Here is a 17,882-nt window from a genome sequence, read left to right on the forward strand (position 1 = left end):
CAGATTTTAATGCAATTATCCAATTAAAGCAATTCCTTTGCTGTTTCACCTTATGAGAACAGCAGTATATTTTAGTAACATTTTATACTTCCTTTAACTGCATAAGAAGGATACATAAGCTATATTACAAAACTTTTTTCTTTAGACATAGAATACACCACATGGGGGAACACTCAGAGAGACAGCGAGTAGAAATTAGGTAACAACTGTGACATAAGTAAAACTAATAACACAACTATGAGTATTTGGATCTGATTTGTAAACCCTGCCCTCAGTCTGATAATTGCTGTTCTATCATACAGTATGGTGGTACTGTATATTAGAAGGTTTGCACTTTCTCACAAAAACAAGTATTGACCAGAAACCAGCCTCACAAGTAGGTTTTTTTACAAAGATCGAGATACTCTAATAGAACAGTCAGCTAGGATCGAGATACCCTAATAAAGCAGTCAGTTACTCTAATATAGCAGTCATCTTTAATAACCGCGTAATATCGTGATATATTTCTGCACGATATATCGTGAAGCGAAACTCCAATACCGCCCAGCCCTACTCACAAGTATTGGTAGTATTAGTAATGTATAAACAAGCCCAAAAGTGCCTTAGTACATGTATGCCCTGATATGTTGCTACAAAATAAAATAAAATATTCTGTGGTATATTCTACTGATGTTTGGTGAGCTGATCAAAGACACCATTTGTAGCATGTTCTAATGCACTGGCTGATAGTTTTCAAACCTGGGATTAACGATTGTTTACCCTATCAATGCCAATTTACTACATATAATATTTGCTTTATTTAGTAGTGTAATTAATTGAGTATGTGTAATAAGCAGGACTCAAAAAACATTCACTTATTTAAAGTTTTGTACGTACTGTGGTATGCCAAAAGACACCTCTCAGGCCAAAGTGATGTCAAACAGTGAAAAATCAATCCCGTAGCCTTAGCCATTATCAAGTTACATTTTTCTGAAGGAATCAGACAGTCAGGCATTCAGGCAATCAGTCAGTAGAAAATTCCGTTAGGTACAGGCATTGTTGATTCAATTATTTCTGTAAACTTATCACCTGCAAAGTTGACATTAAGAACTTGCATTAGAAATTAGCGCATCATTAATGGATGTTTGTTGATTTTAAGCTTTGAAGATTTAGATGCAGCCTTGAAACCTTAGATGAATATCACATGTGGCCATAGTTACTGTGTATCATGTGGTTGTAATGACATAATTTTGAGTGTATTAGAACTTACAGTATTTCTACAGGTTTTGATATTTGAATTTTATAATTTTGGATTTTGTTGGTACAAAAAGAACAAGATGTGTATATGTGACTATATTTTGGAAAACCATACATTTGGGCACATGCAAAATTTGTGAGAATACTCAACTGAAAATGTTAGAGACTTTAAAATTATTTTTTTGTAGATTTTGATAGGAAAACTATTCAGCCTTCTTGCTATGAAATTTTAGACCCATAACTTCATTTTTTCTAGGAGATATACTCAATTATATCAGAACATGTAGTAGTTTCACAATGCATGAGACATCACTAATAGAAATTGGGTGATTAAAAGCAAATATATACAGGTTATTTGAAAAGTACAAAGAACACATCAAGGACCACCTTTTATCTTGTAAAAATGGAAATCTTTGTCAACAAAGCAATTTGTCATACCAGATCACTGTACAATATCATAAACTGATAATGAAAAGTTAGTTTGTTATGTATTAGACAGTAAATTAGCCATATCTTTAGAATGCTTCAATGTATCATCACAAATTTTTAACACAAGGTAGATAACCACTCAGTGCTTCATTGTAGCTATTAAAAGAAATTTTACCAACGTGCCAAAAGGTGTGGTTTTCCAAAATAGGTTCACATATACCTGCTGCTACAAGGCCTTCTTCAAGTACAACCATAGTAAATTATAATGTGAGAATTCTTTCTCTACAGCTTGTTTAGCTTCCAATTGCATTTTTAGTGGTGGGTGTGGTCATTTGTGTAATTCGCTTTTCAGGCAACCATGCAGTAGTTTTGTGTACTGCTAGCTTCAATTACTTTCTAGTGTCTCGAGCTGACAGGGGCATTGCTAGCCACTATTTGATGGTTGGGCATTGCATCAACCACAAGAACCAACAATATAGCTATACGGCACTTATCAAAAATACACTTGACAAGTCGATCGCACTGAAACAAGATCTTTTGCTGCCAGCACTATCCACACTAAATCCTACTAAGGCTTATCACTAGTGCTGTGGCTTAGATATAGTAGACTACTACGTTTCAAATCCATTTTAAATTTCAAATTTAAACCGAGCCAAGGAACGTGGCACATGCATCTACATATAGATCCCTTGTTTGAAGCCATGGTGTAACAAATGAGGTACACATTTACACTTTACACTATTAAAGTAGGGTTGTTTGTGTGCTGCTGTGAATCCTCGCATGAATCTTAAGCTGCCTTTTCCATCACGATTTCCTATGAGGTGTTTGGCATAAGGTTTCCCGTTAAGCTCCCCAGCAAGTTGGATGATGATTGCGTCTTTTGCTTCCTCAATATCTCCAATGATTTTGTCAATGTGAGTGACATCCAGAACTACTGTTGGTAAAAATTCAGACGTATGAGCATTTCTACCCATTTCATGGCGAACAGACATCACTGTCTGCAGCCAGTGGTGGATCACCTTGAAGTGGGTAACTTTTTGTGATGATTGGTGATCACCTCGTCTTGCTTCAATTGGGCCAAATAGGTTACAGGAAGCCTTGAAGACAATAAAAACCAGGTTGTTTCTTCTGATGAAAACTGTGTGAGTAGTGATGTATTTCTCCTGACTCCAAACAACAGCAGTGAACTCCTCTGCACTGGTGATCTTGAAGGCCTTGGCATGGTTGATCTCCTCTATTTTTACCTCAGGTATTTTAGCACTGCTTTGGACATTGACCGAGGCTGCAGGTCTGGATGGGCTACTGGAAGGGTGGGCAAATGACATTGGATCATCCTGCTTCTTTGCTGCAATGTTCAGGTTCTGGCAAAACTTTATTTGTAACTTCTCTGCCATTTCTTTAGCTGACCACTTGCACCAGTTGGTGGCATAAATAGTTCAGATATGGACATCTGCACCTTTAGTGGCAGCGTTTACTTGGAAGGGCTCATTGAACTATGTTCCTATGAGGCATGTTTTATCAGAGTTCACTGGGCCAAACACTGAGTAGTCAGAAGGTGACTGTTAATTCATGCTTCAATGCTAGTCTGTAGGTTTTTCTTTCTTGCTCAGTGACTACAGATATATAGAATTGTACATATTTCTTGAAGCTAAATTGTGGAGTGAAAAACCCTACTACACTACCATGTACAATCTGTTACGGCTCACAACAAAATTTTATTCTTGGCTGATTTAATACATATTTCAGTGGATTCAAAAATATACTGCTTAGGAATTGCTGCATTTAGAAGGTAGCATATTGTTTTATTAAACATTAGTGCATAAACAAGTATCAATATTAAGCTTTGAAGGCTTGAATGCAACATTCAAAGCTTTGATGAATATGGTATGCAGCTACAGCTATGATTAGCTACATAAAAAAATATTACAGTTGGTAGCAAATTCGCATACTTTCAAGTATATTTACTTAATTCATTAAACAATAGTCATCCCATTCTATTGGCTCCCTTTGTTAAATGGAATTTCTCGAATTGGCACTATAATTTGCCTGTGTAACAAGATAGGCAGCTGGAGAAAACAAAGTTGTAGCTGCTGCTAAAAGACCTTATTACTACAGCAGTAGTACAACAGTTCATGAATATTCTCCCTCTAAAGCTTGTTCAGCAACATTCCCAACTGTAGTGGGCATGGTTATTTTGGCATGAGCTAATTGACTTGTCAAAGAATGTGTACAACCATCTTCAATTACTTTCTAGCATCTCAAGCATAACTATCCATGACAAAAATGGTTCACAAAACGATGAGCAGTCAGATTCTTGCAGTCTTCTGCTGTACTTTCAATCACTATTATGAGCCAGGTTGCACATTCAGAAATTTGAGCTTCACTTATGCCATTCGAATAATGCACTCTTTGAACAATTGAACAAATGCTGTACATTTGTTCATGTACTAAATAAACATTTAATAAGAAAATGCATTAGACCTTGTTCTACTACATTTCATTGCACTATTCTGACCTTGCTAGGTTAATGTGATCAACAAGTGAAATGAGTTCTAGAACAGTTAACTAGGGTATATAAGGTGAACAGCTATGCTAATGTTGAATTATTAGAGTACTCAACCAGAATCACTTGATATTAACATCATCAAAATATCTGGTATAGGCCAAAAGAATTCAAGTCAAGCCCAATTGTAAAAAGAAATTGACAAAATTTATTAACCAATTTTTGACAAAAAAGACCATGCATAAAAGATGTTGTTATTAGAATCTCCCATATACAAAAATGCTACATACAGCAGTAGCTGATAGAAAGAAGTGGTAACAAAACTGGCTGTATTTATGACCAAATTTTGGAAAATCCCCCAATGGGTGCATTTGACACCTAAATATTTAATGATCAAATCACAAACTTTATAATGCAAATCTATATTCTCAATGCCTTAGATTACAAGAAAATTCTTGAAATATTTTCAAAATTGTGTACTGCTCTTATTAGCAACCCACTAAACATGAAAATTCTAATTATTTCACACACTCCCATATAGATGATTTTCCAAAATTCAGTCACATTTAAAGAACTCTCTAACTGTATGAAAATTAAACAATATTCTTGACTTTACACACACAAGATATTGACATAATGTTAGCTACATAATGTATTGACATGTACAGTACGTTACATCATAAGTACATTAACATGTGTACTTATCTATAACTACTGTATTGTTTCTTTTTGCTGATCACAATTTGTTACCTAGTCTGGGAAAACCGGTCTTAAAGTATCGAGTAATGCTGGATTTAAGATTTAGTACATTTTAGCTTACAAAGTGTTGAAGTTACGTGTACCAATTTTAAAATTTACACTAACTCCTTACCTTCCAGAGCATCCACTGGAGAAGTAGACACCAGCTGAGTGTTCCCAACTTGAAGTTTACTATTTTACAATAGGGGTGGTAGGAGGAGAGTAGAGGGGAAGGCCAAGGTTTTTTAAGGAATGCAAGGGGATAAATCAGTTAGGTCAAATTATGGGTCATTCTGGTATCAAAATTAGCTAAGGAATTTTACAGCACAAGTCTTTATTCAACATCACACAGAGCTGTACAGCCACATAGTCATTCCCAGGTTGGCCAAAACTATATTAAAAACCCAGACCACCTTTATGACTCATCACTGGACTTGGGAGAAACACAGACCACTCAAGCCTATACCTGATTTTGATTGTGAAATTGATAATTTATTCATGTAACTTTTGTGTTTGCAGTGAAAACTATCATCTGCTGTGATGTGATAAGACCGGTTTTCCCGAATGTAACATCTTCCATTTTTATTATATATGCAAATAGCAACAACTTAAAGCTATAAATGCAAACCTAAGAACTACAAACACTTCATTGCCATTAGAATTATTAACCACTAGAATAATTTCACTATTCATTCATTGAATTTAAGAGGAACATAGATAGTCACTACTACCCACAATTGCTTAACTGTAATTTGCTTTATTTAGCTACATACTTACAGTAGTATACCAAATCTTATGGTGTGACATTTAAAGTCTTCATGCTACAGCCAATGAGGTACAGAATTGGTTATTTAATTATTCCCATAGTTATGTATCACTAGCAAGGTTAACATTTATTAATTCAAAGAGCTGTACAATGGCACAATGTGATTCTGTTATTTTACAATGTAGCAAAGGGTAGTACTAAAATTGGTGCATAAATGAATTTTTTTGATCTTTAACTTTGAACATTTGGATGCAACCTTTGAAGCTTTGATGAATATTGCATATAGAGCTACAATTATTATGTATTGTGTAGTTGGTAATGGCATTATTTTGAGAATATTTAAAAAAAAACAAGAGTTTTAAGTTTATTGAATTTGTTACTTTGGATTCTGTTGGTAAATAAATTCGTCGATTTGTTGACATAACTGAAATCACGGCAAAAATTCATCTGTGTAGCAACAAGATTGGCAGCTGAAGACAGCAGAAAAACAAGATGTATGACTGTTGCTACAAGACCTTACTCAAGTACAACTGTAGTTAATTTATAAGGTGAGAATTCTTCCTTTACAGCTTGTTCAGCCAGCATTCCAACTGCACTTCACCATTAGTGATGTGTGTGGTCACTCGTAGTACAAACTAATTAAAATTGTTAGACACCCAGTGGCTCTGTGTACTGCTAGCCTCCATTACTTTCCATATAGTGTCTTGAATGTAACTCTCGCTATGGTGAAAATGGTTTACCTTGTGATGAATAGTTCGATTTTTGCAATCTTCTGCGATAAACTCAATTATCAATGTGAGCCAGTATGCACTTATCGATTGTTTATGTCATTCAAATGATGGACCCTTTGAACCATTGAATGAATGCATTACATGTGTTTATGCACTACTACAAACATGCTGATTGGTTTCCAACTATACAACATAGAAGCATGTGCTATAAGATATTCACATGGTTAACACATGCCTGTTTATAGACGTGCTACCATAGCGAGTCATACATTACAATAGTGATTAGCTAACTATTCAATTTTCCAGCAATGTCAATTACGCACAGAAAAGAATAAATACATGACCACTAGTGCATACAGCATTAATAGTTCCTGACTGTGGGAGATAGTTATCACATGTGACAACATACACATGTTGTACAAGTATTACTCTTCATATGAATACTTTACTTCCTTGATGGCTTTGAAGCCAGACAGTTTGCTGTACATTCTTTTAAATAACACAGAGCTTAGAGTCTTTTACAATGATGATAATCATAGCATAGCAATTATTTACTATACCAATGGCAGCTTGTCATACAGTATATAGCCTCACTGTAAAGATATTGATTTCCTCTCACATTACATACTAGGAGGAAACAAATTAACTAGTAACATCTCATAAAGACATTAAAGAGAAAACCAGTAGCAATTCTATATGAGCTTTCCAGGCTATAAGTGCAAGGAGCCACTTAATGTTAAAGGTACACCCCACAAACTATTCCAAACACATGTGACTATTACATTAGAGTAGTTGACATCTTGTGGTTGTTCTATTAGGGTATGCTGATTCTTTAAGACTTGTTGAAGCTAACTGATTTTCAAACACTAGTATTTAAAGCTGTACCTGTTTTATTATTAGTATTATTTTTTAAATTAAAAAAAATTCTTTTATTTTATTTCATTTTTTTGCTGAAGACAAACTGATGCATCATACAATTTTAGTAAACTACAATCATTTAATTAGCACCACATTCTAAACAATGGTAGATGGTACAATAATAATACCTTGTGTATCAGGTGATTCAGTTTGATTGTCTGGTAATGACCCTCCCAACATTTCTTTAATCTTCTTCTTGTAGTCCTAATATGGGAAAAGTAATCCAAAATAGAAACAAAACTGAAGAGACTCCAGATACTTTTATACATCAAACAACTACTTTAATAAGGAACACACAACAGTTCATCACAGCATCATCCCAGTGTGTGGCTCACATTATTAACAAGTGCAAATATTCAAAACCAATTGAAATATCCTCTGCAATACTGTGTAATTGATGTTGATTTTATAGTTTTGCATTTGCTTACTAGATTATCAATCACGGGGTAATAATGATTATCAATCACGGGGCAAATAAAAGCATGGGCTACTGTACTATTGATATGTGCTATACTGAGATGCTATACATATTACTTATCATTCTCTGTTCTGAAGACATATTTGGGTTGATTGTGGATAGCTAATGCAGCTAAGCTGTTATGAAGGAAAAGGGAAGCAGGTTTTTGGGTGAAGTTTTGGGCACAAAAGTCTAACCTCCATAATTCCCACTAAATCTCCAGTAATACAGCACTGTACGATTCTAGTTATTTGCTTAAATAAAAGTATATGAAAACAACACTAAACAGTAATTTCAACCTGAATCTAGTGGTGTTTTTAATCTCACACTGAGCCACTGATTTCTGATGTTATCTGCAGTATACCACTACAGTCAGTAGCAAAAGAGGATCAAAATTGTGTTTAGTTTAAAAGCACAATCATATAAGATGAAGAGCAGGGGCGGATCCAGAGTCTGGAAAGAGGGGGGGCACCTTGCTGAAAAAAAGTTGAAGAGCAAAAAAAAAAAAAAAAAAAAAAGGTAACAACAATAATAGCTAGTTATCCTTTACCGAATATATTATATCACGTATGTTATGTAAAATAAAATCCTATTTATAGCTTCCTAAGTAAGCTACACTTCCCCATGAACACTGTGACCGCTTTATTAGAGTGATTGGTGATTGACTGCTCTATTAGAGTATCTCGATCTTATATACATTTTTTTAAGGGAGGGGAGGCACGTGCCCCCTGTGCCCCCCCTGGATTCGCCCCTGAAGAGTACAAAGGTGCCAGCTCAGACAATTGTTGAGGAGCTTGCTTCCTCAGTGCCTTCAAACAGATAACACTGGGTTTGATTTCTCCTGATGGCCATGTCAACCTTTTCAATTAAAAGCTGCTTTTGTGTCACTTCAGATATTTATGACATACTGTTTATGTTGAAAAGTGAAAATACAAGAATCTTCATAGTTTCGTACTTATCAAGCAAAAAGACTTATGCAGTTTCAAAGACAAGATTCTGTTATTACATCAATCAATAGTTACATTTTATTAGGAAGTACATGTTGAATAATGTGGTGGCAGGAAATCTTTCTAACATTAATGGTTATCAAGAAGCAAGAGTGCACATCGACCTTTAGTACACAATTCAGGCTTACGTCATGAAATGTGGAATATTAAAGAGATGTTAAGTTTACTTCACTGATTGTACAGTCACCCCTATGGAGGGGTGGCTACAGGGGAGTTTCTGAGGTTTCCAGGAACTGCAAGGAAGATTGAAACACAATAATAGAGCTATCACCCTAATAGAGCAGTCACCTTGATAGAACAGTCACCTTAATACAAAAGACAAGCATCCATTAATATAATACACTGTTGAAATAAATTCAACTCAGAAAATCTAATTTCCTTGGGGAAACATGCTCTGACTCCTATGGTGTTCTACTATGTCACAAAGGAAGTGTCATTATCATCACTAGGAATTATGGATTATTACTACAGTTGCTATGTTCAATCATTGAACACTCAGCTAGATAACACAACTTACTTGGACTAACTTAGAAATTCACCATAGTTTACGTAGACGTGCAGCTTAATGCATCTCACTGCATGCAGTAATTATAGGTGCTTTTAAAATGTTCCATAACATGCAGACCAGCTGTTCTTGCTCTTGGATTGTAGTACCACTAGGTTGCTCTTAAGGCACTAATTAGATGTGCCAAATGTGAATGATGGCAGTAGCTGTACAGAAGAATTGTAGAATGCCCTTATTCTGAGAACATACAGTACACAAAAACCCTGCATGGCTGAAAGTGTAGCAGCAACATGTATCATATCTTGAGACATAGCTACATAGCACTTAAATGCTACTATTTCTTTTCTGTAGGCATTGTCTGTCTATGAAAGTGTTGATAACTACAAAGTGTTACATCAACAAGTTATATTGAGGTGTTGTACTCATAGCACATAGTGTAGAATTTTAACAGAATTGCTATTGGAAAGTCTTTATTGGGCCTTGTAGATTTTCAATGTGCACTAAGGCCATACCTATTTGATCTTATGTTGCTCGGGCCTGACATACTGCATTTTTCTTCAGATGAAATAATAATGAAAATCCCATGTGCAAATCACGTGTTCTTAATTAAACACAGCATGGCTTCCACATCGTCCATGTGGTTAAGTATTATAGTTAAAAGAGGACCATTGGAGATAGTTCAACATTCAAAGATAGTTCAGATCAAATGGGAAAGTTCCTTTGGAGATTTATTTTTAAAGTCATTCAAATCTGATGGTATTAGAAGAGTGAAAGTGGAGATTTCACAGACTGACCAGTTTATAAATACTCATGAGGTTAGTAGCTATATATATATATATATATAAGCTTAGTAATACTATTTTTTAAAATATATAGCACTGAGTGATATAGAGAACATTCTACATGCGTAAAATTAAATGGTAGAACAAATGCATTAGAAATATCCCTATGCTTTATTGAAAGGTGAGTTGTGATGCACCAGTATTCCTTTACCACTAATTTCATTGCAAGTTTGTCTGTTTTACTCTGGAAGATGATGACAGTACAACCACTTCTGCGTCTAGTATAACTATTGGGGACAAACCTAATGCTTTGAAATTATTATGTCAGCTGCTCATAAAGTAGTGTTACCACCACCCTATGAAACTAGTAGTGAACAGCCGTTGAGAGGTGACCATGCTATTATAACAAATTATTGGATTTATTGCATAAGGAGAACCTAGGGTGGAGCCCAGATGCTGTTGCAAATGTTGGAAATTTTGTTAAAGTGCTTTCTGATTGTTTGTGGACCTTGGATCCACATCATGAGCAATGGCATGTCATATACCACCCATTTTCTCTGAATTTAAAAGATTCAATGATTGGATAAAAAAGAAGCACAAAAACCACAGATTTCTCAAGTAACTCTAGTAAAGTACATTAGCCTGCTGTCTGATTATTTAATGCATCCATGGTTCTCTACATCTAAGTGGCAGAACTTTCGATCATCTGTGGAGCAACTTGTTGAAGCATTACATAAATATAAATCTTACTTCACGGACCATAATGAGAACGTACTGGAATTACATATAAGAACAACTGTTAATCCTGTAGGTGAGTCCTTTAGTGTTAAACTGATTCCAGCATCACCTAAGCCAACACAAAAAATGAATTTAAAGCTTGTAATGGCTACTGAATATTATGTGCCAGTCTTTTTGAATGATTTTGCACCTGAGGATAGATACAGTATGTCAGGCATCGCTGGATTGACCAACTATCTTTACAGTTTCCTGTAATGTTATACAAGTTTGCACATGGGTTAATGATTGGAACACGTCATTTGCCTGGAAAACGCAGGAGAATACCAACAATTGTACAAAAACCAGCCAGGTTATCACCAAAATCATATCAGACCAATCAAAGTATGCCTCAAGGGCAATGAGGACAAATTTTTTGGATAAGTAGAGTCGATTGTCAAAAACTCCAAAATTTATCTTGAGGAACATTTACAAAACTTTAACTGGGCATGCATCTTCTAGCAGCTGTACTGCTGAAAAAGAGGTGGATGAATGTGTTACTGCTGCCTTGCTAGATCTTGATGATACCCAAATCACTTTAGATCTATGCGAAATGAATGGAAATCCAAAATCTACAAAATTTGATGCATTTTGGAATGAGCTAGAGGAATATTTAGAAAAAAATCACAACAGCTGCTGATGAACAGAGACAAGTGGATGTGATGCATATGCCACTAGCTATATCTATCCGTCATCTGCAAGATGTCAGATCATCTACAGAAAAAGCACACAACTATGCCAGCAGCTCCTTCTACTGAATCGATAAGGTTGCAGTTTTGGCCATAAAATCCATATTCTAGTGCAGTGCTGAGGTACACCGGATGATTTCAGGTGAAGCATGGTGTGCAGGTATGGCAGTTGAGAAAAGACCTCCCAGATGCTAGATATATATGTTTTGCACCATTCTAAAGTATGTGAAAGGATTTGCAGTAAAGCACAGATCTTTAGATGATGTCTTTAGATGATAAAGCCATAGTCCGTGTAGGTGAGCCACATTGTCCAGTATCAACAGGAGTTAGAGGCCACAGCAAATCATTCGTTACTGTAAATGGACCACAAAACAATGCCCTAGACCATTGTTTTCACAGTCATGGCATTGTTCTATCTGCGTCGTTTATGGTCAGGGCCGCCCACAGGGGGGGGACAACTGGGGCATTTTGCCCCGGGCCCCAGCCTGAAAGGGGCCCCAGGAGGCCCCATGAAGGGCCCCCTGAATACCTGTTTAAAAGATCGATATACTCTAATAGAGCAGTCAGATCTAAATACTCTAATAGAGCAGTCACAGTATGCTTCAGAGGAGCAGTGTAGCAAGCTTATAGATAAGGAGATATGGTTGGTGCTGGGGCTGGGTAGTTATTGTCATTGCCAGCAGGTTGTGACCTTTTTTTTTTTTTTGGTCTTCACCTTACAACTTGGGTGAAGGGCCCCACTTTAACTCTTTGCCCTGGGCCCCTTAATTTCTCTGGGTGGCCCTGTATATGGTTGACATACCCTTATCTGAAAAAGACTCTTTCTTTTAAGGAAAGACATGTGTGGTGCTCAAAGACAAGGTTTCTCAACCTTCCAGTCCTCTAAGAGATGCAACTGAGCTAATTTGAACCTTAGAAAAGGAGGATCACAAGCCTATTTTGATCACTGTTAGTGATGGTGGTCCCGATCATAGGATTACATTTCTGTCTGTCAAACTGAGCCTTCTTGCTTTGTTTTGAGCCCTTGATTTAGATATGCTGATATCAGTCCACACCTGTCCTTATCAGAGCTGGACAAACTTGGCTGAGAGGGTTATGTCAATTCTTAATTTGGTCTTACAACATGTACTGTAGCTTTATGTGCACAAAGTTCTACAGGAGAATAATCCTGGTTTTCAAGAGGCTCTATGAGATTCTGTGGAACAACCAATTAAACTTTCAAATGACTGATTTCAAGCAATGAAAGTAAAGGAACAAGCAGTTGGTGTTGATTTTGCTGTAAGCACGGATGAAATCAACAAAATCAACAAAACCAAAACCAACAAAACCATTGAAAGCGAAAAGGATCTAACATCAAAAATTATTAAAGAATCTAAGCCTCTTCATCATTTTATAGAAGCACACTGCAATATTATATTTTTCAAGTAAAGAAGTGTCAGAACAGTAGTTGCCTTCGTTGTGCTCATCATCCTGTGCACATGAGTTTAGAAGATTTTGAAGCTCTTTGTTTTTAGCCTTCTCCTTTACTGGATTCACAAAAAGACTCTTACTGTCCATTCAGTGAAATGTATGGACAAAAGCCGTCAGACAAAGATCAGCCTTCAAAAGGTTCATATAGCTTTCAAGTAGGGATGAGCCTATTTTGCTTTTTTTCCCACCTATTTTTCTTTCCAGCAATTCTTTTTTTCTTACCTATTTTTCTCAACATTTTGCTTAAAATTTCTCTATATTACTGAGCATCAATAAAATTTAATTACAGTATCTCAAGCTTACAAGCATGTGTGACTGCTCTATTAGAATATTTCGTACATAGTGACTGCCCTATTAGAGTATCTCGATCTTTAGTCGCCATTCTTATTATCTACTTTACCAGTTAGGCACTGGAGGGTGTACACAGAAGGTAGAGCCTGTTTAAGGTGTTTACCCATAGCCTAGGAGCCTAAGCGAAAATCTTTGAGCTAATTATTTTGAAGTGAAACAGGACAAATACCTAGAAGGGCTGAAAAAAAGCCAGCCCCTTGATCCGCAGGCCACCCAAATTCCAGCCAAACGCCATACTCAGAGCCAACTTTGGGGAGGCCACCTAAGTAGGAAAATGTTGTGATTCCTATAGCAAATGCTGTCCTAACACTATGCATGACTGTTCTATTAGAGTATCTTGATCATTTTCATATGAAATGTGTTAAGTTTCCATTCCTTGGTGCTTATTTTTCAAATTTTCCACCTATTTTTCCAGAATTTTGCTCTTTGCTTTTACCAACGTACTTTTCCAAAAACATTGCTGGCAAAATTGGCGCATCCCTACTTTCAAGAAGTAAAGGAACTTAACACCAGAAGGAAACCTTTATTTAATAATGGCAAAATCCATAACACCATTACATGCAGAGAATGTTTTAAGCCAAGGTGCATTAATGCCTTGTGAAAGCTGAACAAACTGGAATCTGCACTAGCACAAGAAATTGATGATTCAAGGATGTACACTTGTGGATCAGAACTTTTCCCACCATCTTCATGCCACTATGACACAATTTTAGTGCGTGCAACTTTATTGTGTAGCGATAAAATAGAAGCACAATACTACAATATAGTGCAACAACAGTGTCTTTTCCTCAAGTTTGTTACTACTGTGGTTTGGATGAAGAGCTGATTAATGATGACTCCATAAAAGAGTTGTGCAAACAGTTTGCGATTGTGAGGCCAATTTATTTTTTATGTCATGCTGGTGGGAAGAGCCCTGCAACCAGGAAGCCTAATAATATGAAAAAACCTAAACAAAAATAGATTTTAATTGTGTATGTAAAAGTTGTACTACTATAGCTAAATTAATTATTTACATTTTGTATGCTCTTTTGCTTAAAATTTTTTTATCATTTTCATTTTCAAATCGACCTACCTACCCAAATTTAAAAATATTTTTGCCCACACAACATAAGATCAAATAGGTATGGCCTAATGCATTATTTACCTTATAAATAACTGCCTACACAAATTATTCACTATCACAAACTTCTCTAGATACAACAGAATATCATACCTCATCAATTTTGCTGATGTCCATTTTGAGCTCCTCCACTATGCACTTCACTGTACTGATCTCCTTATGATCAACAGCCTGGTGTAGGGGAGTTTTGTGTCTCTGTAATGATAACAGGTTAAACACCATCAGCATTACTGTATTATATTAGTAATATTGTGCACTTTATGTTTAGTTTGGTAGGGAAAATGTTTACCTTTGTAGCATAAGTTGCTACAAGGCATACAATATAATATAAATTGAAAGTTTTACAGATTTTGCAAACTAGCTATCATGCTACACAAACAGATAGCTGTACCAGTCGTTAGATTAACTATCAGAAATGTCATATATCAGTTGTATATTTTATCAGATTGATACTACATGTCATAATAGCAGCAGATACAGATATATAATTTGATATATAGAAATATACATGTTAATGTATGTGTATAGTGTACATAATAGATGTGATAACAATGTCAGTTGTTGTAGTTATTAATGACAATACAAATCCAACACATTAGTTCTTGATATTTCAAAATTGTACTGGGGTATGTGCTTTACCATAACAATTGGCTACATTTATTGGTTTGAGGACAATATTATACACCAGCTATTGGAATATTACAAACTCTCATATCGGTACAACACTACAAGGAGTGAAATTTAATGCCAGCTAATTATAAATACCCTTAGTATCACTTTCTAGGTGGTATATAACTTCTGTTGTACATTTTAGTAGCCACTGCACTTATCCTGTAGTGGTCAGGCTCTTAAGTAAAAAGAAACAAGATAAACAGGTCACTCACGAACTATCACGAGTAATATCATCGCACACTTTTTGATGGTTGATAATAAGTATTCTTCAATGTACTACTAACAAGGCGAAGCAGTAAGGAAAGGAATTATGGTAGTGTACCGCTACTTTTGTATGCATCAAGTGTCTGAAAATCAGACTTGGAGATGATCACTTCAATTACCTATCAACAGGTTAGCAATGTTTACTGTATTGTTGCAGAATTGCTCCAGTATGAGACTGTTATATTGTGAAACTGTACGTTGTTGTTGTTGTTGTTGTGATTATTCACTTGAAATTTTTGCACAAGTGTAACTATTACACCATATGGCTATATACCAGACAAAGTTTCCCAACGTTAACTTCGTGTTGCTCATGCCTTTAATACTGTAGCTATAAGCTTTAAAAACTAAAACACACATTGATAATCAAAGAATAGCTTTTAGAATTAATTGCCAGTGCTGCAAAGTATTGAGATACTCTAATAATGCAGTCACATTAGATAAATATGAATTTGTGACCAGGTCTGCGAAAACAGTGCATGTGGGCACAAACTATACACAACAGGTATTATCTCAGTAGTGGAACAGAATATTAAAGATTGCATTCTGTAAATTGCATCATAAAGTCAATTAATTGCTTACTTAAGAGCTGAAAATTTTATTGTTTTATCATAATGGTATAGAGATGCGAAAGTTTGAAAAGGTAATAAAAGGCATTGAGTGCTATGTCAGCATAATGCTAGCATATTAGGTGGGGTTAATTCTATGAAATTGATTGAAACTCCCTAATAGAGCAGTCAGTGGAAACTGCAGACGGCAATGGAGCACTAAAATGCATTGAACATAGCTCCATAGATCGATACTCTATAGTAAGAACAGTCCCTTAGTAGTGAAATAGTCTAATACAACATTCACTGATTAAAGTATTCCAAGAAAATTTTACAAAATGTTGCTAACCTAGGAGCATAATTTAAGCATAATGGGAACACTGAAGAGAAAAGTTTTGGGAAATCCTGAAAGCATCATGGGCAAAACTTTGAGCATATTTGACTCAGGCCTAGAATTTAATCATTTAAAAAGATTTAATACTTGTATCTGAATTTACAAAACCCTGACACGATAGCATAACCATTAATTTTACAGTATAAAGCACCGATTACCTGTGCATTAGTAAATATTTGTTCTGTGGGTCTAACTATAGAAACCGGGATGCGGGGGCGGTGGAGCAGGGCAAAGAGTGAAGGGGCCAGGCTAGCTGTAAGTTAAAGACCAAAAAAGGTTACTACCTGCTGACAATAGCTGCTCTCCACCAATTATTTCTCCTTGTTTATAACTACACATACGTAGTTAATTAGCTTGCTACACTGCTTCTCTAAACACTGTGACTGCTCTATTAGAATATCCAGATCCTGACCGTTCTATTAGAGTATCTCGATCTTTTCTTGGAAACAGTGTCCCATAAAAGTGGGGGCCCTCCACCACCTATGCCAGGATGTCATCTTATTCTAGTAACATTTCAGTAATGCACATTTTATGGACATTTGTTTATCTCATGTAAAAGAGATGGAGTAGATAGTACACAATTGATCTTTCAGTACTGATTTCATCATTATCTGCGGAGAAGAAGGTGACCTACCAACCAATGTATTCCCCTACTCATGGTAAACAAGATGGTGCAACTCACAACTCTGTATATCATTGCAATCGTAACTTTACTACCATTTTATAGTTTGTTATACAAATTGATCTTATTGTTGTTACTATTTGTAAGGCTGTAATTATAAAAGTTCTAGGCATTTAAGGCTGAAACCTAAGTCAATGAGTAGGTAACTTTATAGAATTTCATGGCTAGTATAAACCATCATAATTAAGGAATGAAATTACTCATCGAATTCAAATAAAACCAAGTTGTTTCTTTCAACAAGACCCCTAATTTGAAACCATGTTTAATGATGTAAAACAATGCCTCAGGGAGATAAAGACAAAAAAATGATTAATTTTTGTTGTAAAATGGCCATAAAGGTTGCCAAAGGTCAAATATGCAATGGCAAAAATAAATTTCATTGGGACTACAGTATATGTGCCAAGTTTGATGCTTTTCTCACACAATGCTCATATTAATGCACTACATGCAAGGTACATACTGTATGTTAAAATGTGCTGTACAAAACAGTGCTGAGGTATAGAAATATCTGCTTATCAATTATGTACGAACATGTATACTTAAAGTAACCTGATCCACATGACTACTATAAACAGTGCCAGATACAGGTGTATTGGTTTAGACTGAATCTCCCCTCTGAAAACAGTGTGCGCACCCACAACCAGTTACAGACAGAGTGGGAACATGAAACTATGTAATTTTTAGCTGCATAATAGTTACTGAGTGGTTACAATGGAGCTATAGAATCTATGGCCAGCAACTCTATCAGGGTTGAGAGGCAGTCACAATGCCATGAGACCATCAATGAGGAGATCCAGATCGAATATATATAATCTAATACTGCAGTCACTCTAAGAGAGTTGTTAGTAG

At 35.8% G+C, this 17,882-nt stretch overlaps 1 protein-coding gene across 1 annotated transcript in view; it reads right to left on the reverse strand.

The window, feature by feature from the left end:
• LOC136258543 (uncharacterized) overlaps nt 1-17,882 on the reverse strand; it is a 90,952-nt gene that overhangs the window by 32,002 nt on the left and 41,068 nt on the right. Inside the window, exons 3-4 of the mRNA XM_066051858.1 lie at nt 14,570-14,671; nt 7,450-7,525 (exon numbers count right to left, since the gene is read on the reverse strand). Coding sequence (XP_065907930.1) covers nt 7,450-7,525; nt 14,570-14,671 — 178 coding nt within the window. The remainder of the gene's footprint in view (nt 1-7,449; nt 7,526-14,569; nt 14,672-17,882) is intronic.

Source organism: Dysidea avara, chromosome 6, assembly GCF_963678975.1.
Source record: "Dysidea avara chromosome 6, odDysAvar1.4, whole genome shotgun sequence".
NCBI classification, from domain to species: Eukaryota; Metazoa; Porifera; class Demospongiae; order Dictyoceratida; family Dysideidae; genus Dysidea; species Dysidea avara.